The 26,550-nt window shown below is 39.8% G+C and overlaps 1 protein-coding gene across 2 annotated transcripts in view; it reads right to left on the bottom strand.

Moving 5' to 3' along the window:
- The window catches only part of ache (acetylcholinesterase), a 50,359-nt gene that overhangs the window by 11,234 nt on the left and 12,575 nt on the right, over positions 1–26,550 (bottom strand). For both annotated transcript variants that reach the window (XM_044183505.1, XM_044183506.1), the window contains exons 2-7: positions 16,787–17,308; positions 15,632–15,855; positions 15,281–15,541; positions 12,808–13,030; positions 12,030–12,260; positions 8,293–8,485 (exon numbers count right to left, since the gene is read on the bottom strand). In XM_044183505.1, the coding sequence (XP_044039440.1) occupies positions 8,293–8,485; positions 12,030–12,260; positions 12,808–13,030; positions 15,281–15,541; positions 15,632–15,855; positions 16,787–17,219 (1,565 nt within the window). In that variant the 5' untranslated portion in view covers positions 17,220–17,308. The remainder of the gene's footprint in view (positions 1–8,292; positions 8,486–12,029; positions 12,261–12,807; positions 13,031–15,280; positions 15,542–15,631; positions 15,856–16,786; positions 17,309–26,550) is intronic.

Below are 26,550 nucleotides of genomic sequence, written 5' to 3'. Positions count from 1 at the left end.
CCCTCTAAGTGTAGTCTGTATGACCCTAAGTCATTAAACTGGACATTGATCATTACATCTCTGCAATACTTGACATAATTGTGCAATATTCTGTGTAATTCTCCTGTGCAATATTTTAGTTTAAAATTCCCTATTTATTGATATTGATATTACTCATACCTCTGTTACTGCTGTGCAATTTCCTTCGTCTCTTTATAACCTTAATAAGCTACACTTAACTTGACAGTTCATGCACTATTACCTTATACCGTATTATTATCATCAACCGGTAAACCCACTTGGTACTTCACACTTATTTTATTTTATTTTATACTTATACCCACTTGGTACTTTTTTATTACTTATTTATTTTCTGACCTGTATTATAGTGTATTATATTTTTTGCTAGTACTTCTATTCCTGTGTGCACTGACGTAAAGGCGAGCTGCTGTAACAAATGAGTTTCCCCTCGGGATCAATAAAGTATTTCTGATTCTGATGGTAAATCTGGGTAATATTGTAGCTATTATACTGTATTATGTAAAGCAAACTATGTTGTTTAACCTTATGCCACTTAGTAGTGTTGTACAGATGTATGTTTGACAGTTAAAGTAGTCAAGAATCTCTAGAAACTGGTTGAATGATCTGCTAAAACAAGTGTCAGTTAAACTCTGCTTTTCTGAATGTTTATATGAACACTATACTATTTTATGTCTTGAATTACTATTTTTTGGCCATAGTGATGGTTTGAGAGTATGTGAATTTTGTGCATACAACTTAAATTAAAATCACTAGAGTCAGAAAATGAGAGAAGATGCCATTTTAGTTCCACACCACACCATGTCCCTTAGGACAAAGGAATAGAAGTTTCAGCGCGAAACGCCCAAAACTTCTGACAAAAAGAGCTTCACTGGGACTTTCCCTTCAAGGAATCACCTAGGAGCGTGACCTGGGTTCCTAAGCGACAGAGCCTAAATCACAGGCAGACAGGCCTGCATCTTCCGCTGCACAGCGGTCTCAATCCTGCACACAACCTAAAGCCTTTGGGAACATCTTGCCCCTGTCAGCGCTTCAAATCAGTAAGTGTGACGTGCTGATGTGCTGGTAGCGTATTTTTGCTGCTCTTGTTCAACCCAGTTAATTTTGTTAGATTCTTCATTACAGTGACTAACTATCTGCTATACATTTAAATGTACACTAGTTCTGCTTGAGCACTCATAGCTCTCTCCTTCTTTTAGCAACTTTCTTGCTAATCCCACAGTTGTTTACACGCTATTCAGTTTTGCAAGCTACCATACTTTAGATTAGCAGCTAGCTCACTCTCTACCTCTCACTCTCCTGCTCGCTCCTGCTCTCTCTTGCTCGGTGTGTCAAATGTTGAGCTATTACTCTGCCTCCTTTAGTGATAATGGTACATGTAATATGTACACTAGCTCTGCTTGAGCACTCATAGCTCATAGAGATTTTATCAAGTTTAGTCCTTAAAACAGATAAAGTAATTATTGTAGGTATTTTAATATTCATGTGGACATCGATAATAATAAGTAGCCTTAGTACTGCGTTTATCTCAATTTTAGAGATTGGCTTCTGTCAGTGTAAATAAACCCACTCACTGTTTTAACCAAACCCATGACCTTGTTCTTTTTAATAGTCTTTCTACAGAATCCTTTTTGATTGGACCATTATTTAATAACTTTTGAATTCCTATTACTGGACTTTAATACCATGTCTCAATATAACAGAGAACTCCTATGCTAACTTAAGTCCCTCCCAAATTTATCATCTTGTTGATAGTGCTGTAGGCTCACTAAGAATGATGCTCTATTGCACTTCTAAAAAAGAAGATAATAAAACAAGGAATGTCAGCTCCATGGTATAACTCACAAATTAAAGCAAACATCAACTTGAAATGAAAACTGGAAGAATCTCGTTTAGTCTGGCAAGATAGTCTTAAAACATATAGGAAGGCCCTTCGAAATGCCAGAGCAGCCTATTACTCATCATTAATAGAGGAAAATAAGAACAACCCCAGGTTTCTTTTCAGCACTATAGCCAGGCTGACAGAGCGTCACAGCTCTATTGAGCCATGAATTTCTATAGTCCTCAGTAGTAACGACTTCATGAGCTTCTTTAATGATAAAATTCTAATTATTAGAGACAAACCTCCTGCCCTCAGCCGGTACCGATTCATCTTAAATACAGGAACCTTAGAAACAGCAGTAAAACCTGATATATATTTAGGCTGCTTTTCTCCCATTGATCTTCACCAACTAACTGCAACGATTTCTTCATCTAAGCCATCAACCTGTCTCTTGGACCCCATCCCAACTAGGCTGCTTAAAGACGTTTTACCCTTAGTTAGCATGTTAGCAGTTTATTTGAGGAGTTTCAGTCAGGATTTAGAGTGCATCATAGCACAGAGACAGCACTGGAGAAAATTACAAATGACCTTCTAACTGCATCAAACAAAGGGCTTATCTCTGTCTTTTTCTTGTTAGAGCTTAGTGCTGCATTCGACACCCTTGACCATCACATCCTATTATAGAGACTGGAACATTTAATTGGTATTAAAGGAACCACACTAATTTTACTTATCTAAATGGGAATTCATATATTTTATTCGACACCAACTCTTTATCACAGAAAAAATATGTGGTTTAGCCTATTCAATTCAATTTTATTTATATAGCGCCAGTTCATAACATAAGTTATCTCGTTGCACTTTTCCAATAGAGCAGGTCTGGACCGTTCTCTTTTTACTTGGCGACAGTGGCAAGGAAAAACTTCCTTTAAGAGGCAGATACCTCGAGCAGAACCAGACTCAAAGCGCAATCCGCCACTGCCGGTTGGGTTGAGAGGGAGAGCGAGAGAGAGAGAGAGAGAGGAGGAGAGAGAGAAGGGTGGTGTGTGATGTGGTCACTGTTCGACAGGTGAGGTTGAGACAGAGATGCACTTCCTCCTACAATGTACAACATTCAATGAAATAAGGAACATCTACTTTCTTCAAGACCTTTAATCTAAACAGAGTTGGGGGGGGGAGCACAATGCAAATTCCACCTAGAATTTTAAAATAATAATTAACTAAGAGCACCAGTGCGACTTGCAAATATGCCCCCTGTTTTTTTGTTGTGTTTTGTTTTGCTTTTTAAAATCATCATCGATATATAATGTGAAACACCAGGAGGGAGCAAAAAATTGGTGTGTGTGTGTGGATGGCCTTATATTCTCACTACGCAAGTTGCATAGGGCCCTGCCTTCTCCTCATGTCAAAGCGAATGTCAGTGTTTACTCTAGGCGCACACAATTTTAAAACAAGACAATGATTATCTAGTCTCTCAGTCATGGTTTAGTTACAACTCTGGACTAATACAAGATGGAAAGCAATGGATTGACACTGACTATTGATTAACTATTGAATTTAAAATTAATTGATTGACTGGAATAATTACCAGGCAGCAGAGCCAAAGCACAGTGTTATATTTTATTATTTTCTACATTTTATATTTTCGACAATTTCTTATTTATGTAAATGTTAATATTCACTTATCTTAAGATTATATAGAACATGTTCTATTCAATAAATATTGTTTGTTTATACCTCATTCTGTATTGTATAGGTCTACTTATTCTTAGATCGACAGATAAAGCAAACTGTTTTAAAGGAGGGAGGATTGAAGTGGGAGCACTGGGGTGTCAGGTGTGACTGTGTGGCAATGGCAAATGGTTTACATGGCTCACAGGTCAGGTAGGAGGGCCCTATTGCAGAATTTTGCTTAGGGCCCTAGGGAGTTGCTTATCGATTTAAGTGGTGCTCCTAAAATTTTCAGTTTGGAACACCTGTTCTACTAGTGGAAAAAGTTAGTCTGGAGCCCTGTAAGACAGACAACACTACCACTGTCTAGACATAATTAGATTAAAAAACGTAAATTATTCTCTCCAAGTTGTGGAGAGACTGAACTAATGTATTTACAGAAATGCTTAAATTTGCAGAACGGAACTAACATTTTGATATGCACAAAATATGTGGAAAAACTAGCTGTTTTAAGTACTGAAACGTGTTTGCGAAATGTATCTGATCTAAATAATTTATTCACAAAAGATGAGCTGTTGGCTGTCAGGATCTGTCTGACTGGACTCAGCAGATGACTGATTAAATGCTGAAGTTTTCCCTTCCTAGGTTCACTTTGCCTCTTTTAAAGGTACGTTTTAAAGTATTTAGGGATCTCCAGCTGGGAGGAGACCCCAGGGCAGACTGAGAGTCTATAGTCATGCTAGCGGATTTGTGAGACTATACTTATAATGCTATTGCTAACTACAGCACACCTGGACACGGACACACCACCGGTCATTGAAATGAACTCTTTCTCATTGCCTCTGACATTCTCCATCTCGCTCGGTACAAAGAGGTCAGAGATATAGCAGACGGCTTTGTACGCCAGTGGGTGGAGCACTAGCACCAGCTCCACCCACTGGCATACAAAGCCGTCTCCTCCTAGCGCTGTTATACATAGTTTTGATATTCCTGTATTCGTGTCGAAGTGTCTTTGGGCTAGACACTTTGGGCTGTGCCTTCGATGTGTGAATGTGTGTCAATGATTAGTAAATTTCTTTGGACTGATGAGCAGTTAGCATCTGCCATCAGTGTGTGAATGTGATATGTAGTGTGTGAAGTGCTTTGAGTGGTTGGAAGACTAGAAAGGCACTATAGAAGTACAGTCTTTTTTCGCCACCCCAAACCAACATTTTTTAGCAGAACTCCCTGATTTTTTATCCACTCTTGTTTTACATTATGACATTATGAGTTGTTCTTTGTGGCAATTTTAATATCCATGTTGATGACTCCACTAATGTTTATGTGACTGATTTTTTAAACATTGCTACTTCTTTTAACTTTAAACAGTATGTGTGCAGACAAACCATACCCATGGTCATACATTGGACCTGCTATTTACCCTGGGTGTAAAAATATCCTCTGTAGAATCACTATGACTTTATCTGAGCACAAATGTATAGTTTTTAACTGTGAATCACCAGTTATTCATACCGTCTTAACCTGCTATCGTGCACTCACATTTTTAATGAGCAAAGCGTCTCAAAGTTCTGCACCTTGTTTGATAGTCAAAGCCTGTCTGATTATTCCCACACCAATATATGATATTATATATGGCCGACCATATCAATTCCATCTGCCTGTCTTCACTAAATCTAATTGCACCTCTTAAGTCCTCAGCAAGAAAGTAGCCTTGGATAAACAACAATATTCGCAGCTGTAAAAGGGAATGTAGGAAAGCAGAGGAAAATATACGGTCTCCAAGTACACTACAATATTATGAACGAGTTGTTACACTATAATAATATTGTTAAGGATGCGAGAACACACTATTTTTCAGAACTTATTTCTACCCATCAACATAACCCTAGATTTTTATTTAAGACTGTCGATCAGCTGGTAAATCAAGCCCCTCCTTGTGCCCCAGCTGAAAGTGATGCTGATTGTGAATTGTTTTTATCTCATTTTACTGATAAAGTGGAGTCAATTAGAGCCTCTATTACCCCAAATGCCACTTACTCTGATGTCCTTCACGCGCAACAAGATAGTTTTAACCAGTTTTTGTGGTAGTTTTGGTGTATCACTTCCTGTTTTATTTTGGTAGTATTCTTCTTCCCTTGTGTGTCTTGTGTTTTTACTTCCTGTCTGTGTTTTCCCTCCAGTTTTGATTGTTGGCCCTCCCTTTATTGTTTGCACCTGTGTCTCGTTGTCTCACCTCCCCTAGGGTATTTAGTCTTGGTCTGTTCTTTGTTCTGTGTCGGATCATCGTTGTACACATGGTGTTGTTCCTGCTAAGCCTTGACTGTAAGTTTGTATTGGATTCTTTGTTCTCCCATGGACCCTGTTTGTGATTTTGGATTTGTGATTTTGGATTTTGGCTGCTCCTTTGTGAACTGTGTTTTCCACCTTGGACTCACTCCCCTGCTTTCACCTCTACCTGTACATGCCTGCATTCCACCCCATAATAAACTCTATAGTCATCCGGCTACTTCACCCTGAGACTGCTTCCTTGTCATCTGCTTTTGGGTCCACATACCTCCATATAGTACCTCGCCTTATGACAGTTTTATCCCGTTACCTTGTCTAATCTTTTAGAAACAGTATCGCATATGAGAGTGTCTTCCAGCCCTCTTGATGTAATACCAACAAAGTTTTAACTAAAAGTAATGCAATCTGTTGGGCCCTGTTTGCTTTCTGTTTTTAACAGTTCCTTGTCTGTTTGTATTTCTGCTTGTGTGAACCTACTGCTAAAAAACCTGGGCTGGATCGCTCGCTCCCTCAAAACTATAGACCAATTTCCAAGTTACCTATTATTATATTGAAGTTTTTTTTGAAAAAATAGTGTCAAAACAATTGCTCTATGCACTGGAAAATAATAACATTTTCAAAAACTTTCAGACTGGTTTCTGGAAGTATCACAGCACTAAGAATGGCTGTTGATGACGGCATGTGCTCAGTCCTTGTACTCCTGAACCTAAGTGCAGCCTTTGACATCGACCACAGCATCCTGTTAGACAGACTGAGGCACTGGGTGGGGATATCTGGTACAGCTTTAGAATGGTTTTCATCTTACCTGTCAAATAGGAGGTTCTATGTCTCTTCATTTTACATATGGTGTGCCTCAGGGATTGGTTTTGAGACCAATTTCCTTTTCTTTATACATGCTTCCCCTTAGGCACATTATTCATAGACATGGTGTCTCTTCATTCTTATGCTGATGATACACAGATGTACCTGCCCGTTAAATCCACAGACCCTGGAATGCTGAGTACACTTAACTGCCTCTGTGATGTCAAAAAATTTCCTTCAGCTGAACTCAAACAAAACTGAGATGACTGTCATCAGATCTGAACACATGGCAAAACAAATTCTGCCATCTGCTGGTTCTCTATTGGATCACATTAAGCCTGTTGCAATGAATATTGGCGTCTGGTTTGATAATAAGTTTACTTTTGAGCAGCACACCACAAAGCTTGTGCAATCGTGTTTTTATCATCTTAGATCGTATTTTTGAAATATTTCTATCTTAACTTTTAAAGACACAGAGACCATTTTACATGCCTTCATCTCATCACGCCTGGATTACTGCAGCCTTTTTACTTGCCTTAACCAAAAATCTATTAATTGGCTCCAGATTGTACAGAACTCAGCTGCCAGACTTTTTACCAGAACCAAGAGATGTGATCACATAACTCCTGTTTTAGCATCTTTACAATGACTCCCAGTATGTTTTAGAATAGATTTTAAGATTTTACTGATTACTTTTAAGGCACTTCATGGCCTCTCTCCCTGCTATATCTCTGACCTCTTTGTACCAGAAGTTTTTATGACTTGAGTGTTATATTTTGCTGCCTTTGTGAAGCACTAACATGGATTTTATTCTATTCTATAAATAAAGATTATTATTATAACATGTCCACAATGGCAATGTTAACATGCTGATGGTAATTAGCCCAAAAAACCCAAAGTACAGCTGAGGCTGAGGGGAATGTCATTAGTTTTGCAGGTATTTAGTCATAAACCTAAGTATTTGACAAATTTAAATTTGTTTTACTTAAGAGGACCACTTAAGTTATTAGTATATATCTGCCTTTGTGAAGCACTTTGTAACATGGATTTTGAAGTGTTCTATAAATAAAGATTATTATTATTAACATGTCCACAATGGCAACGTTAACATGCTGATGTTTAGCAGACATATGTGTTCATCATCTTAGTTTGGTAATTAGCCCAAAAAACCCAAAGTACAGCTGAGGCTGAGAGGAAATGTCAATAGTTTTGCAGGTATTTAGTCATAAACCAAAGTATTGGACAAATTAAAATTTGTTAGTATACTAGTATATGTATACTACTGTATATTAGTATACATCATCTGGACATGATCAATTTCTGTACAAAATATTGAGTCAGTTCATCATTGTTGTCCTATCACTTTCCCATCAGGCTGGGAATACCATAGGATTCCCCAGAAGTAAGTGGATGATTTTACTGAGGAAAAAATCCTTTGGACTTCTTAACTTGGATTGCTACTTCCAAAACTCAGAAGGAGTGGTGGTAAATTTGTTTGTATGCATGGAGGTTTGCTTTGCAGTAAACAGACTATGTAACTTCAGGTCTGGTCTGTACCTGACCACCTCATCTACGCTGTAGCTAAGCAACCTAATGAAGATGGACTGTTCTGTCCTCTCTGGTGTACTCTTTGCTGCTCAGTATAGTATGTAAGTACATAGCAGATTAATTCTTTCTAGTCTGTGATGTCTCACCCAGTTCGTGCAAAGTTGGCCCAGTATCTCATCATGCGTCGGCTCAGTTTCTCCTCTTCTAAGGTGTAGTTGAGTCTCTTCTCCAGTGGCAGGCCGAAGACAAACTCAATCTCGTAGCCGTGGATCACACCCATCCACTCCGGCCAGGCCAGGTTGGAGGCTCGGTGGTCAAACAGGTAGAGGTAGACCCCTCCTTGAGGAGCAGGAGGAGAAAAGGATTAGTGGTTATTTTGGTAAAATGTTTTGTTTGGTGGATAAATCAGTCTCTACATGCAGAGAGTCACTTCTTGATAACTTATATAAATTGATGTTGAGTATCTGCCAAATATTGAGTCCAATCAGATATATTTCAATTATATTTTTGTTTATTCTTCTTAATATTACATCTGCACAGTGTACAATTAGTGTAAAGTGGGCCTTTATAATAAGATATATAACATAATTGAAGTTTGTTTTCACATTTACCTTAAATCTGAGTTTAAGACGTGTAAAGTATGTACAAGCAGGATTTTGTAACATCACAACTAGTTTGAAAGCCAGTGATGGTTCAGTCGTTCAATATGCAACTTACACAAGTGTGATGTGGAAACTTGAAGCCTCCAGTGCACATAAACTGAGAATGGACTTTTCAGTTAAGTAGGATACATCATGTGTACAGCAGTTTAACTATTGAAATGAAAAATATCTGCATATTCATAGATTCTGGATTTTTCAATGAGGGAGAAGGAGGATATGTAATTTTAAGAATTTTTAACGAGGTCACTGAACGTTTTTTGTGGAAAGAAATCATATCACAAATTATTATTCAAAGTAAATATGTCTTATATGTCTTAAAATGTCTGGAGGAATCTTTAAATATAATTCCTAGCTGAATAGCTCTTACCATTAAGAAAATATAACCTGCAGTAGAGCGTTCCTGTTAAAATTAGTGTAGTTCCATTATTCAATTCAACAGAAACATAAACACATAACCAGAAGTGTAAAGAGTACTGAAATATCCTACTCAAGTAGAATTACTGCTACGTGACTGAAACTGTACTCAAGTAAAAGTATTTGTGTAAAAAATTACTCAAGTAAAAACAAAAAGTAGCTAACTTAAAAAGTACTCAAAGGAAAAGTTAGTTACTTTCCCCCATTGATTTTTCTAATAAACACATTTTGCCAATGTTACCTTAGACATGCATTTCATGCTTATTGTGTAATCTGTAGCCCTCAGCTCCCAGTTAGAATTAAAAGGAGATCAGAGCATCCACACAAGGCCAGTCAGAGACACAGCCTCTGATTGGTCGACAAGTCAGTAACACAGCCTCTGATTGGTCGACAGACTCAACCCAAGGCATTGTGGCTGCCAGTAGACAGCTAACAACAATAATAACTGTTTTCAACACGGAAACATTGATAAATAATCACAGAAGACATTCACTGTCGGATTTATCATTGTGGATCTATTTTACAAAGTCCCCAAAAAGACACTGCAGTTCAAGGCTGGATTACAAAGCTTCTGAAAGGGATATGATCGCACCGGAGCCCTCCTTGGGAAGGCACAACAGTTAGCTTCTGGGCAAAAAAAAAGTAAGTCTCTAACATGCAATGTCCCAGAGATATTTAGTAAGTTGTATACAACAACTTATTTTGATGTGTAACTGGAGCTTTCCTTCTTTGGATCAGACTCCTTGAAAAATCAACAGGCACTGCTGTTTTGGTGCGATGCATGACATTTTGATCTGATTGGCCATTTTTTGATGCAATGCATTTGATTGGTGTCTGATCCAAGTCATTTTTTTCCTGTTGATCATTTTAAAGCAAAAATAAAAAAATGACTCAGTAACAGATGGATGTACAAATGTAGTGAACTACTTTACTTCATTTAAAACGTACTTAAGTAAAAGTAAAATTACTGACTTTGAAAGATACTCAAAAAAGTACAAGTACACGAATAAGCTACTCAATTACAGTAACATGAGTACTTGTAATTCGTTAGTTCCACCTCTGCATATAACCAGTGGTGAACTGTGACCATTGGACTGAGGCCTTCAATCTTCCCTCCAGTGCAAGCAAAAATCACAAACAAAACCACCCACACTATACTGTGTCCACTCCACATTTATCACATTTGAAAGCATAAGCAAGCAATCTGATGCTTAAAATGCTGAGACTGACAAGTTTGTTTTGGTTGTTTAATCAGCTTCTGCAAGCAAAGATGCATACATGGACAAAACCAAATATGACATGTACACTATCATCCAATCTCAATATCCAATATTGTATTGATAAAAGAACCCTCCCTCTTACAGGTCAAATGTGACAGGTTAGTTTTAACATCATTCTGCAATGTTTAGTCGTATAAGCAAGGCCATCTACATAATTATACAGGAACTACCAATCACAGAGCTCCCTAACATGTTTTTGCCTAGAAACTAGCCGGTGCAAAATTTCCTGATAGAAAACAGTAGGAAATCTGCGTGAACTGAGCTCAAACCCACCCCTCTTTGGGGCCATATAACTTCACCATACTTACGCAGAAAAACGTTTAAAAGTTTAAACTGGTCACAAGACTTGCCAGTTTATTGGGATACATGGGCTTTTTGATAGCTAGCATGATTTTCACAAAATCTCAGTTCACGTTTTATGCTTTTTAAAAAGTGTTTCAGATTTATGGGTGTGTGTGGGACGGAATGTTCAGAGTCAGAATGGGTGACACGCAGAGTGGAGAAGAGTTGTAAAATCTTCTTAAAAATTTCTCTTAACCTTGCTCAAACTCCCACAACTTTCATTTATCATTTTTACGTCACAACTTAGAAAATTTGTGTTGGTTAAGACATGTAACTACGGAAGCAACTACCAGTACCACTACCACTTAGCCTGTCTGCCTACCGGTCTGTCTGCCTGTACGCTACATCACCACAATAAACACTGTAGTCATCCGGCTACCTCATCCTCATACCGCTTCCTGGTCGTCTGCATTTGGGTCCACATACTGGACCCCATATGACAACTGCATTAAAATTATAGTTTTGGGGTCAGGAGACATCCCATGATGCACCTCTTTCCTCTCTCCTCCTCTCCATCTCCATCTGTATGCATTTTTATCCCATTCCTGCATGTTACTAACTCTACATCTTCCCTCTCCTGTAGTTTTGTGCTTTCTGGTCTCTCTCCACTCTTCTTCTGTCGCTTTCAGCAGGTGTTTCTACCTAAGAGCTGCAGAGACTGGTTCTGTGGTTGTGGGCCACCTGCTGCCCTGGTGTTCCTGCTCGACAACTACTACTACAGTTGTGGTTATTAGCTTTGTTACTATTATTGTCATTATTATTCATATGACTATCATTCCTATTATTATTATTTTATTAATATTAACATTACCATTACATTGTTACTATTTTAAAATTCTAGGTGGAATTTGCATCCCCCCCCTTCTCACCATTGAGTCTGGTTTTGCCCAAGGTTTCTGCCTGTTAAAAGTTTTTTCTTGTCACTGTCGCCAAGTGCTTGCTTATGGTGGGATTTGTTGGGTTATAAAGAGTACAGTCTAGACCTGCTCTATAGAAAAGTGCAATGAGATAACTTCTTTTATGAATTGGTGCTATATAAATAAAACTGAATTGAATTGAATTTAATTTAATTAAACTGTACCAGAAGTAGTTTGCAGGTTTCACAATTTCTCCACCATAAGGCTGTACAGTAAAACCACACTCCTCTACTGGTGACAACTGTGTACTACAACTCGCATATCTTACCTTGTGAGTTTCCCCCGGAACTGGCTCCTCCCATGTTAGCCTTGACGGCATTGTGCTGGGCGTATGAGCGAGCAAAGTGGGCCAGCGGGCAGATGACGTTGTGGTCGCCCACGATGTCGTCCATGGCGTCACGGTTCTTCACCCCATTATTCTCATCCATCCAGTCAGTATACTGCAGCACCACTGCCTCCAGGCCAATATCGTTAGCATGTGGTACACTCAGCTTGACACCTGGCAGAGTGAAGTTTAAAGTTTTTAGGTGCATTTTTAATTGTTTTAGAGGTATAACTGTGGCTGTGATGTGGTAAAGTAGAATCATGGCTGTAATTGTTTTGGTTTAATTTGATAGTGCTGATTTCTACAAATCACTCTGATTAGTCACATTAACAGAATGATTATGAAGAATCAGTCAGTTTCTGCAATTATATAAACAGTTTAAAAACTATTGCTTCACTTTCTGTTTTGTGGTGAATGTTATTGTTTCATATAAAGCTAGCCTATTTATATTTAAATCTAACCATATTAATTACAGTACTTAGGTAAAAACATGCACGCAATATTTTTTTTCCACAAGACTAATTTTACTATATAACTGAACAAGTCAGAACTGCAACTGCACACATACTTATTATATGGATCAATAACTCACACATGGAAAACACCACCACAAATTCTACTTCAACCTTTAGAGTCAAATTTTAGTAGAGCCTTTTCATGAACAGAATTTTGTGGTATTCTTTGTTTCTGTATCCGTTTTCTCCAGCTGAGGGAGCTTCACCTTCCAAGAAGTCCTCTCTGGAGATGAGGCTCTCGTTGTCCTTGCTGAAGCCCGGTGCTCCATACAGCAAGAAGTAGGAGCCTTCGTCCTGGTTGACCCCAAGCAGGATCTGAGTGTCTTTCAAGTTGCCTGAGTTGAGCATGGCCTCGGGAGTGTCAGGCAGAACCTCACCATCCACAACAGGGACAAATGAAAACCGGAAGAGGGCTGACCACGGTAGGACCTGATCAGAACAGGATGACAAGTTCAAATGTACAACTGAATTGATCTGAGTGGCTGTGAAATTACATGCAAACACATAACAGACCAGATGTTACGTGACTAAAAATGGAAAATTAAATGTCAATGTAACTGAATCCACTTAAACTTAGCATAAGAAACCTAGTGAATAAGACCCCTGCATCCAGGCCAGCACTCCAATTCACTTATCTCATATTCTATGCTGTGTGGTCTGGTAGACGTGCTACACCACAGCACATCTGCTACGTGCCATGGGTCTTAAATCATGTCATGATACAATGCTTCGTGAAAAAGCAGGAATGCATTTGAATGCTGCCATATTATTGAATTTTCCACACTGCAACAAACGTGATTTAGAAGTCAACAGAACTAGATTCAAGTTCTATCAGATCAGATTTCCACAATTCATTGTTTCCTTGTGATGTAATTGTCCATTTTATCTAGGTCTAGGGGTGGGTGATAAGACAACATATACCATGAGAAAATAAAAAGTTGACATGGCATTGAACCTAAATATTTTTCTGCTGTTTTGTATTTTTTGAAAGTCCAATCTCATGAACCACAGGTTAGAGTGATGTAGAATTTAAACAATTAGTCTGGTTTTATTCTATATTTTTCTAAAAAGACCCAAACCAAGAATGTGTTATTCCGTCTCTACTACTCTTTATGACTTCCCTACCCTGTCTATGGCACTCAGCCCAAAGCCCATTCGTTCCTACTTAAGACGTAAATCTTTCAGAATGGCTCACAAATGTATACTTTCATTTTTAAGAAAGGCTAAGTAATTTCCTAAAGCAGCTGGACACTGTAGTTTTTACTTACATTACTCAAACAAAAGGAAATTATTGATGGGGACTATTTCCAAAGGCAGATTAATCCACATTTGGTGCTCTAGTATATTTTGACTCAGTGTGTAATGATGGTTATGAAGGAACACGTCACCTAGTGCAACGGTGTGGCTCATTGATGTGTTTTTAAGGGCAGGTTCACACCAGTCTAGTCCGGTTGAACCGAACCCTGGAGTGTTTACCACCTTGGTGCGGTTCGCTTGGGTCGGTGTGAACGCCAGACTCAAACTCTGGTGGGATTTGGGTCTCTGTAAATAATATTATAAAGAGTATGGTCTAGACCTGATCTATAGGAAAAGTGCAATGAGATAACTTCTGTTATGAATTGGTACTATATAAATAAAACTGAATTGAAAATTGAATTGAATTGGTGCAGACCAAACAATTGCTCTCCGGTCCGCTTCAAAGGGGTGGTCTTGGACTGCTGTCAAGTAAACTCTGGAGCGATTCATTTCTGGTGTGAACACCATTCGAACCAATCACAGGAAGCTTACCATTGTATGCGTCATTTTATTGGTTAAAAAACGTTTTCTATCCCTGTTTTGGTGACCGGTGAACTAGTAGCACATTTGCTACCAAAATGACAAAACTTGTGATTTTTGCATGTTTGCAATTGTGGCCCACTTACTTCACTGGTCTACTTTGCATGGCAAATGCAAACAAGTTGTGGTAGGATCTCATCAGAACCAGCCATCCTCTGTGATAAGACATTTCAAATGCCTGCATTATTAAATTATTTAATACCCGCTGTCTTAGGAGACGTTCATGTGAGCGGTCCTCTAAAGTCTGCTGATATGGGCTCCAGATCAACATCAACAGAACCTGACGGTACTCCATGATGTACGATATGCAGGTAGACATTTGGAGGGGTTCGTTGTCTTTTTACTCGCACTGTGTATGACCAATAATCAAAAGACATTTCCACCACATGGCTTTTGTTTGTAAATTCTGGACCATTTGAGTTTTGCCTTTGTGAACGCAAACTGGACCAGTTAAAAAATGTAAACAATGTATTATCCTCGCATTGGTTCGATTCAGGAACCAGACCTTCTTGTGTGACCGTGCCCTAACAGTTTTTAATGTATAGCTTCACAAAACTACTACATAGATTACTACTATACTAAATTTTATTTTAGCCCACAACTGGTCAAACTAAAGCAACTTGGGTAAAACTACCATCTGCAGGGATCTAGATGGGTAAAAAATATAAAACTACTGACTATGGATCTTGTAATGGGATGTGTGAAAGAGATTGTTAAAAACAGAAAATTCTTTGGGGAACTCATCCCCAACTGCATTCCCTTCTGAAACTGCGTCTGTGTGTCACGGCCTAAAAGAGAATGAAGTAAACTTCACTGACTGTTTACTGACTGAGTCTGCATTACCTGCCACTCCTGGTCGATGAGCTCCTGTGGAGTTTTACTGCGCAGACAGTCAACCAGCTCAGTGTCGTTGCCTCCGTTGCAGCCAACCAGTTTGCCCAGCAGCATGGCACGTCTGCGGGCCTCAGCGGGGCTGACCGAGGCCCAGGGACAGTTGGGGACCCCGCTCTGGAGGATGGCCCTGGTGAAGGTAGGCCGGCTGTCTGGAGACAAGAGGTGGAATCCTACTGAGGCACCACCAGCACTCTCACCAAAGATAGTCACCTGTTTATTGGGTAAAAAGAGAGCAAATAGAAAGATCAGGATAAAAATTTGCTTGCGCTTGATGCTTTGTGTAGACAGTGAGAAACTAACCTGTTTGGGGTTTCCACCAAAGAAATGGATATTGTCTTGTACCCACTGCAGCGCCATCCTCTGGTCCAGCAGACCCATATTGCCAGGAGCCTCAGAGGAGCCATGTAGGGCGAGGAAGCCGAAGGCACCGATCCGGTAATTCATGGAAACCACAATGACCATCTCACTATGAGCTAGGTAACGGCCATCATACACGTCCAGAGAAGAAGAACCACTGTAGAACCCTGGAAATGTTAAATATCACAGTATAGTATTAACCCATTGTATCATAATGTCCCACAATAGACTGAAGCTTTGCTGTCTAAAAACACTGGGGTGATTAGGATACATATACAGTTTGAGATGTTTAATGTGTAGCGTTATCCATACTCCAATATTTTTAAATTTATAAAGAAATGGTTGAAAAGGTATCAGACTAAGAAACACTGTCATAGTCTAGGTTGCATTAGCTCACTTTCCTGTATGTTATCTTTATAACCTGAAATTTGGCCAAATCTCTCCAGTAGTTGCAAAATCGTTGGCCAAGATGATGCAGGTTCTAATATACACTATAAGGAAGCATGTCATCTGCATAAAATAAAACCTTGTGCTCTGTAACACCTCTATTTATTGTTTCTTTTTTAAAATTAGCTTACTGCTAATTACCATGGCCACTGGCTCGATCGCACTGACAAATAATAGTGGCTAGAGAAGGCAGCCTTGTCTAGCACTGCAATGCAAATGAGACTGTTGTGAAATGATTTTGGGTCAAAATCCAAAGAGTTCAAGCAATCTAAACAGGTACTGTGACTCCACTCAATCCAATGCCTTCTCTGTATAGAGTGAAAATGACTACTTCCAAATTGTCTACTTACAAAGAGTGGAGAAGTGGGCATAGTGGACATATATTTAACAGATGTCAAAATTGGCAATCTTTTATGCCCCCTGCTGAAAAACAAGGCACAACCTGGTGCGCTTATACAGTGTGAATTTTGAATTCAAACAGATGATTAACGATCATATACTTATTCACGTTCAAACGGTAGTTTTAATTTCTACTAAAAGGAGCTTTGTTTCTGTTGTTTGCTATCCACTGCTGACCCAATGTTCTCACTGAAAAGTCATGTCTAACCTATTTATATTTTGAGTCATTCTGAATAAGTCGTGGCCAAGTACCTCCGCCGTAGATCCACATCATGACGGTGAGATTGTGTGGTCTGGGTGAGGAGGGTACCCAGATATTGAGGTACAGGCAGTCCTCACTCATCTCTCTGTTGGGGTTCCACATCTCGCTGCCCTGGAAGCCAGGGAACGACGTGTCAACAAACTGGTAGCAGGCGTTGGGGTATGCGTTGGCCTCATACACCCCTGTCCATGGACGCTTGGGCTCAGCATGACGGAAACGCCGCTTCCCTACTGGCGGCTCAGCAAAGGGGATGCCCAGGAAAGCGGTGACGTAGCCTCGGTCCAGCAACGGCAGGCGGATGCCGCGGACTCGACCAGTACGTGTCTGAACGATGAGGTCTGCCTCACTCTGGGAGGAGCAGGTGGTGATGAGGAGAGACAGGAGGAGGACTGGGAAAAGGAGGAGAAGGACGGAGGTCTGCATGACGGAGGCAACGAGGGTATGTGGCTGGAGCTGTGGTCGTGATTCCCTCTCCAATCAGGGAGGGCAGGGTCTGCTCTGCTTCCCCTCACCTTTACGAGAGAGAGAGAGAGAGAGAGAGAGTAATGTGATTACAATAAAGGAGAGTGATGGAGAACAGACTGAAAGAGGGAGGGAGAAATCAGATGAGGAATGAGAAAGGATGACAGAAGAAGTAGGAAGTCTGGAATTGTCATCAAGTTAGATTCAAAGATCTGTTCAGGCAGGCAGACAACTCAAATCCAAATTATTATTTTTTTCATGTGTAATATTAGTCACATACCTTAAACCCCACGTCAAATCTTTTTCATTTAGATTCAAACCACATCTTTAGACTTTGTCTTGGGGTCATTCAAAGGGGTCCGTCCTCTTAGATGCATGAATCAATCAGAAAATTTGAATGTAAATCTGCCAATTAGTTTTGGATAATGTATTTCTTCTGTGCAAGTGGAAATTGGCTGGACAGTGGTGCTAAAAAAAATTCAAGAGGATCAACAAAATCATTCTCTGGAGTCCATGAAAATCTGTAGCAAATTTCATCTCTATCTAGCCATTAGTCAGGGTTTGCCGATAGGCTGATAGCAGTCAACAAGGTGAATATCGGCTGATATCGATGTTTAGCTGATATAACAGCGCATCCCTAAATGATACAGCTGTAATATCTCTGTTAAGTAACTCAGTCAACCCTGGGCTGCACCAACATGGTGTGGTCGAGGGGAGTGATAATAATCAGGGCACCAGACCGCGACCATTTAGTCGCATTTTGCGACCATTTTTGGAGACAGTGCTACAAAATTTTATAACTAGGAGCAAAAGCGCAACTTGCAAATATGCCCCCCGTTTTTTTTGTTTTGTTCTGCTTTTTAAAATCATCATTGTATGTAATGTGAAAAACCAGGAGGGAGCGAGAATCGGTGTGTGTGTGTATATGGCCCTACACGCTCACTACGCAAGTTGAGTAATCATGTCAAAGCAGGTGTCAGTGTTTACAACTTCGATGAGAGGAAGAAGCAAAACTATCCTTCTGGTCACGAAAAGAGAAAAAAAAAAAACAATGAGAGTGAATTGTAGGAACAGCAATCGGGTAAACTTGTGTTCTCTCCTCTCCAAGTTTGATGTCAGCAAATAACAGTAACTTTAAGTTGATGTGCTAGCTTGCAGTGCATCTCTCTCTAGTCTGTCTGTCTTGCTAATGTTAGCTGGGCAGTGCATGTATTGGTCTGTCTGTGTCTTGTTTGCTTGCCAGCCACTTCCAGGGCTGTGTTCTGTGACTTTGTACCTGACAAAAGCGAGAGTGAAATACATACAATATACTATTTATTATGTTTGATAAATGCCAACGGGAAACAGTGTATATAAACTGCAGCTCACAAAAGATACCCGTTGATATGCGCGTGCACGAAACGAAACTTTCCAGCAGCAACCTCTGTAGTGACCAATCCAGCTAATAAATGGGCGTGATGGTACTCTAGGCGCACATAATTTTACAACAAGACAAATGTTTTACACGGCTCATGGGTCAGGTAGGAGGACCCCTTTGCAGAATTTTGCTTAGCGTCCCAGGGAGTTGCATGTCAATTTAAGTGGTGCTCATAAATTTTTTCCTGGTGCACCTAAAATTTTCAGTTTGGAGCACCAGTGCTACTAGTGAAAAAAGTTAGTCTGGAGTCCTGATATTACTCTTTTAACACAAAGAAAATGAAGGAAATTGTATTTGGTTCACCAACTAACTCTCATAAAGTTCTTGTTGTCATACATAATGACAAAATATCAAGCAGGTATTAGATAACGGCAGACTTTCTGGGGAAGACCTGGTCTGATTAGGAGACACAGCATTCATCCCACTTTGGATGGAGCAGTTCTCATCTCTAGAAATCTGGTGGAGTTTATTAGTGGACCAAAACCAGAGTTCAGACCATGAGGAGAATTAAATGTGGACTCTTAAGCATCAGATCTCTGTCATCTAAAGCTGTACTAGTGAACGATTTAATATAATTTTGATGAGTTTCATATTGAATAACAGAATATGTTAGCCTAAATGAATCCACTCCGCCCAGTCATATTAATACTCACATTCCTCGAGGCACCGGCCGAGGAGGTGGAGTTGCAGCCATCTTCGACTCAAGCCTATTAATCAACCCTAAGCATAAACTAAAATATAACTCATTCAAAAGCCTTGTTCTTAGTCTTTCACACCAAATCTGGAAAACACGACAGCCATTTCTATTTGTTATAGTGTACCAGGAGCATGGTACACTATAACAAATAGAAATGGCTGTATGGTCCACATACTGGACCCCATACGACAACTGCATTAAAATTATAGTTTTGGGGTGCTTGGGGAAGAATGGGGGAAGGGATTTTTATAACCAACTTTTTCATTTCTATTTTTATTATTTTCTTTTTGTTGATAGGTGACTAGCCAGAGGAAGATGGTAAAACAGTGACTCACATTGGGTGAGAGTCAACAGCTGTGTCTCGAACAGAAGGTGGAAAAAGAACGTTTAATGTGCAAAAAGTTAAGCAAGAAAACCAAAAAGAAAACATAATTCTTTTCTCCAGTTCAGTGTTGCAAATTATTACCATACACAATAGGTCTAATATTTTGCGTCCTGCCTTTTGTTGGCTCAGAATGTGCTCCAAAATACATCTTCTATATTTGGATTTCAACATTTTGCAGTAGAATGAAATAAACAGTTTTAAAATATTGTGATTTCTGATTGTGGGATTGATGGCGCAGTAATCATTCAGCATTATGCTTTAGCCTTTCAATTCAATTTTATTTATTTAGCGCCAATTCATAACAGATGTTATCTCATTGCACTTTCCCTAAAGAGTAGGTCTAGACCATAGTCTTCTTATTATTTACAGAGACCCAACAAATCCCACCATGAGCAAGCACTTGGCAACAGTGGCAAGGAAAAACTTCCTTTAAGAGGCAGAAACCTCGGGCAGAACCAGACTCAGGGTGAGCAGCCATAATGATAATAATAGTAATAAGACTAATAATAACAACTGTAGTAGCAGTTGTCGAGCAGGAACACAGGGACAGCATGTGGTCCACAAGGTTGGCCCTTTGGACTGGTACTCATTTGATTATTTCTTCAAATGATCCATAATTCATTTAGTCAGTAAAATGTCAGGAAAAAAAACTCATCTCAGTTTCCAAAACCCAAGGATATTCAGTTTACAATGAAATAAAACAAAGAAAAGCAGCAAATCCTCACACTGGGGAAGCTGCAAACAGAATGGCTGGTGTATTTATTTGATAAATGACATTATGATCAATCAACCGATTGTTTCAGTACTACTCTCAAGAGAAGGACAAATCAATGTAGATGTCAGTCTGTGTGTTGCTGAGCCCAGCAGGAAAGTGCAGCACTCTGCTGTTCTTGTAATAAAAAGTAAATTAAAGAAACAGCCGTGGGCTGTGAAATTATTGTTGCCAAGTCTGACCCATTATGAAGACTTCACAGTTGAATCAGATTCAACTTCAAAGATTTGACTTGGCATTTGTGACTAATACATATTCCTCGTTGGAGTGAATATATCAGCTGGATAATGTTTGCTGTGGATGTACAGTAATGTTAATATTGTGAGCCATTTGTTTAGATAAGACAATATGATCACGTGGCCAGGGTTGATTGTTTTACATAAGCATTTGAGAGGTCTCTGTGTAACTGTCAGCAAAAAGGAGAAAGAGAATTAATTTCCTCTTTAGCTTTTCACTGTCAAGAGTCTATCGATGATAGTATCATAGTATGTTTGTTTGTATGTGTGTGTGAGGGACAGAGAAAGGTAGGTATCACCAAAGTAGATTCTCTATACAACTAAGAGGGAGTGCGTTCAGAAATAGTATTGATACACACACACACACACACACACACACACACAGCTGCTCCCTATCCCTTACAGCACGCCAAGCTAATCCTGTCACTATGACAACCATGCATTGCAAAACATAAACAGCAACCTCCAAACTGACAGGTGGGAGACAACTGTCTCCAGGCATTGTTGCACATTAATAAGCAAACACAAAATGAGGTACAAAACTGTGTTTGTGAGAGTTCATTGCAGTAAGGTCATGTATGGTGGACAGATTAAAAAACTGACACGGATTAAGTGTTCATGAGCGTGACCATACACTGCCAATTGAAAAAGAAAGATACAAAAAAATCATGACAACCAAAAGAAAGCAGAATGCACAGATGCACTTCCTCCTACAATGTAAAACATTAAATGAAATAAGGAACATTTACAACTCTGTAATCTCAGACTTCAAAGAGCTAAATGACCTCTCAAAATTAAAAATACACCTAGGAGACAGAGACAGGGCATATCTTGCTGCCCAATATGTATCAACATGCCACAACCTGAGGGATAGTAAATGACTTAGACACACACACACACACACACTCATACATACACACATAGTTTTCACTTATTTGTATTTGTATTTTTTAACTGCAAATCTCTCATTTTTATTAGTATTATTATCTTATCTTACTTAACTGTATATATTTTAATAGCACATTTCTTCTGTTTATGTATATGTTTTTATTTCACACTTGCTTTGGCAATGTTAACGTCTGTTTCCCATGCCAATAAGGGTCTTATGAATTAATCTTACATGAAAAAGATCTGTAGAAAATGCTTAATGTTGGGGGTGTGTGGCTTGTCCGCAATGGAGTAGGGTGTTTTTAATGTGAGCTCCTGCTTAGCTTCTATTTTAATTTGAGATTTGTATAGTGCATCCCATCTTATACAACAGTGAACCATTTTCGAACATAATCTAAAAGTGAAATAGGTCAGTTGAAGTGCGCAGATGGCAACGAATTTGCGGAAATATAAATACACTGGACCCTCTAATACAAGGCCCAACGTCTCCTTGGACCAGAGTACTGCCAAGAGCCCAGGTCAAATGACCCCACCCCCACCGGACCTCAGTTCTCAGGAGTGAACTGCAAGTGATGAAAACCGAAATACTAAACAACACAGCAGCGCTCAACTCAGAGATCGAACAAGTGATCAAACAATTGGAGGGGGGGGCTATCAACATGGTCAGATGAAGTGGCTAATCTACAAAACACAGTGAGCAATCTGAAGGCAGAAAAGGCGGAACTAAAAGAGAAGTGCGAGGATATGGAAGGAAGAATGAGATGTAACATAAGAATACTCTGTGTTTCCGAAACACCCGGGTCCAGCTCCACAACCTCAGTTTTAAAACTGCTAACTGAGGTGCTACAGCTGGACCAAGAGCCGCTGGTCGACTCCTCACATCGAAGTCTAGGTCCAAAAAAGCTGGACAGAAAACCTTCTGCCATCATTGCTAAACTACACCACGACCAAGACTGTGTCGAGGTATTGCACTGCACCCACACTCAGGGTCTACTTCGTTTTAAGAAGCAGCAGAACCAGTCACCATCTTTGCGGACTACACTGCAAGTGTGGCCAAAGCCCCGGCTGCATTCACTGATGTCAGGAAGCTTCTCTGCAGCCGACAGGGTGTTCAGTATGGAATATTGTTTCCAGCTCAACTTCGAGTCACGTACAAAGGGGAAGACATGGAGTTTACTGATCCGGACGAGGCTATGGCCTATGTTAAGAAGAACATTATTTCATCCAGGGAGGCTGGACAATGTAGATTGTCCTTAGTTACAAACTCATCATAAACTCATAATATACTGTCTCAATTTTTGCATATTTCTACTGGTAATGTTGACCACCTGGAACTGTTTACTTATAGGGTGACACCTTATTTCAAGAAAGTAACTTTACCTTAACAGGGCAGGTGGTGGTGTTGTTGCAAAATCAGGCAACCTTTTTCAAACTCCTCCTAGGCCGTAAGTCAGATCTGCACGAAACTGTGCACATATAATATATGGATGCTCATGATGAAAAGTTATTAAAATAATTGTGATACTCCAAAAATGCACTAGTTATGAAGCAAAAACTTCCTGTGGGTTGCAGTCAAATGAGGAAGTGATGTCATATCGCCACATAGCTCCGTCAGATTAACACAAAACCAGAAGTTTCCCCTCCCCCACCAAGACTTTGTGCAAAATGTACTGCCAATCGGCCACTAGGTGATGCTTTTGTTGCAAAATCCTAAAATGTGCTAAAAAAAAATTCCACACTATTGTCTTTGAATGGAATGTTTTCCAATCTTTGTGCTGATCTCCACCTGTGACTGGGACTGCAGTGACTTGGGACTTGTATGAAATTTGGGTTGCAGATGTATCATCCCAAGACACACAAAAAGGTCTCTTAGAGCCATACCCTAAACCCAACAAGAAGTCAGCCATTTTTAATTGAATCTGCACTTTTAGGCCATTTTCGCCATTTATAGGCTCTGTACTTTAACAAACTCCTAGAGAATTCGTCGGATCAACTTTGTGGCAGTGCCATCTAAAGACCTTTGGGATGAAAAGTTCGTGTGGCATCGAATTTTGATGTTTCGCAAAGAAACAGGAAGTTGCTGTAACTTAACTGTACATGGTCAAATCTTCTCCAAACTTCACATTTGATAACAGTCCCACCCTGACGACATCTACATGTCAAAATAGTTATAGTTATAGCACCACTTACTGACAACGGGGAATTACATGTTTTATACTTGGATGTACTCCTCCTAGCAGGTTGACTTCATCCACATCAATTTTGGGCAGAAAGGCCTTAAGGTATTGACAGTGCTATATTATGAAGCTTGTGCGTTTGGCGTTGAATGTTGACGTTTCGCCATGACACAGGAAGTTGTTGTAACTTGAGTGTACATGTTCAAATCTACCCCAAACTTTACATTTGATAAGTGACCAGCCTGAAGAAATCTACAGGCCAATATTGAAAATGTACAGGCTCTGTACATTAACAAACTCCTCCTAGAGAACTGATCAAATGACTTCAAATTTTTGCAGAGCAAAATGCCCAAAATTTCACGTTTGATAAGAGGGCATCAACATGCCAACTAGGGGTTGTAGTGATTGCGCCACCTACCGGCAACAGGAAGTAAGCCATGCGTGACAATCATTTGATTTACATATTTTCAGGGTGTGGTGTACACTTGACACTGGAACATAACATATAATCAGTGTATGTTCTAGAGCACCACAGAGCGGACACAGAAAGTGACAATTAAATCCACCCGAGCAGCGACCACTGCGAGGACCCTATTGGGATGCAAAGAATTATCATTATTATTCCTCCACATAATCGCATTTTTGAGGGGCTAAAGGTGCTTGAAAACTCAAACAAATTCAGGAGTGGTGAAAATGTACACGTGATATAGGTCTTGCGCATGGGTGTGACAAAATGAATCGCTAGCAGTTCACATGTATCATGTCCAGACATAAAAAAGGCTCTTGGACCCATACTGTAAACCCAACAGGAAGTCGACAATTTTGAATTTAGTGGTAATTTTTTGCAATTTTTCAGCAAATAGCCTAGGCGTGGAGGCGCAGCTAATTTTGATTCTTCGCCATGACACAGAAAGCTGTTTTAACTTCACTTTACATTGTCCCAGCTGCCCTTAATTTCACATGCTGGATAAGAGTCCAGGCCTGAACACATCTTCATCCCCAAACTGAGTTATAGTCATAGCGCCACCTACTGACAACAGGAAGTCAGCCTTCAAAAATTAAGCCCCTCCTTGCAGTTTGATGTACATGTTTGAAATTTGGGAGGCAGATGTAAGATACCAAGACAAACAAAAAAGCCTCAGTACCATGGTCTAAACCCAACTGTTACGGACAGAGCAGGCCGGAGACACCAGAATAAGACAGGATGCTTTATTAGAACACAAGGTTAACAACGAGGGAATGCTAACAATACCGTCCCTTGGTTAGCCGAACTGGAGCGTAGGGACTGCCGAGACATCCACAGAAGACTGGAGATCTGTGGCGGTGGAGATGTACACGAGAGACTGAACATACACAGAGATGGGATTGGGAGTTCAGGAGCCAAGAAGGCGTCTTGATGAAGCGAGGTATGAGTCCATACTGCCGTTTAGGCTGGGTACTGATATCTGTCCTTTTCTGAACGAGACCGGACACAGACTGAGGAAATGGATGGTGTTTTATAGGGGAGTGGAGTGCTGATTAGATGCAGGTGTGTGATAGGTGACAGGTGTTTTGGATTATTACTCAGATGAGGGAGTGCGATGTGTATGTGGTTACCGGCTGACATGACAGGCTGTGATACCAACAGGAAGTCGGCCATTTTTTATTCATTTTCATATTCTTTTTGCGATTTATAGGGGTTATACTTTAACAAACTCGTCCTAGACCGTTAATCTGATCAACTTCAAACTTAGTCAGCATACATAAAACAGGTTGCAGATGAAAAGTTATCAAAAGCTTGAGTTTTTGTCGAACGATGTGGCTGTTAAGGGGCAGCGCATTTCGATGTTTCGCCATGAAACAGGAACTGGTTGTAACTGTATATGGTCCCATCTGAACCAAACTTGATAAGAGTCCCGCCCTGAATCTACATTGGTGTGAAAAAGTATTTGCCCCCTTCCTGATTTTTTATGTTTTTTGCATGTTTGGCATACTTAAATGTTTCAGATCATCAAACTAATTTAAATATTAGTCAGCTTTTAAAGACCTTTTGGTCTACTTCACTTTGGCAGGTCCTATTTAAGTGATTTCTTGATTGAGAACAGGTGTGGCAGTAATCAGGCCTGGGTGTGGCTAGAGAAATTGAACTCAAGTGTGATAAACCACAGTTAAGTTATGTTTTAACAGGGAGGGCAATCACTTTTTCACACAGGGCCATGTAGGTTTGGATTTTGTTTTCACTTAATAATAACAACCTTCATTTAAAAACTGCATTTTGTGTTTACTTGTGTTATCTTTGACTAATATTTAAATTAGTTTGAAATCAGGAAGGGGGCAAACACTTTTTCACACCATGTATATGACAATATTTAGTTATATTTTCATAGCGCCACCTACTGGCAACAGGAAGTCAGTCTTCTGTGACAAACATCATCAGATTTACATCAAATTAACATGGTGTGGTTTACACGATATCCAGCAAGCGTTATTAGTGTGAAAGTAATACTTAAACAGGAAGTTGCTGTAACTTCACTTTACACTGTCCAATCTGCCTCTAATTTCACGTTTCATAAGAGTCCCACCCTGATCACATCTACAGGCCAATAAAGACGTAAAGTCATAGCGCCACCTAGTGGCAACAGGAAGTAAGCCTTCCATGGCAAAGATGATCCAATTTGTACAAACTCTTCGTGGTGTGGTCTACGCATGATATCCTTCAACGTGACACAAGTCTAGCGCCA

This window comes from Siniperca chuatsi, linkage group LG22 (assembly GCF_020085105.1).
Source record: "Siniperca chuatsi isolate FFG_IHB_CAS linkage group LG22, ASM2008510v1, whole genome shotgun sequence".
NCBI lineage: Eukaryota > Metazoa > Chordata > Actinopteri > Centrarchiformes > Sinipercidae > Siniperca > Siniperca chuatsi.
The sequence above is the reverse complement of the archived record's forward strand: the minus strand, read 5'-3'. Positions and strand labels throughout refer to the sequence as shown.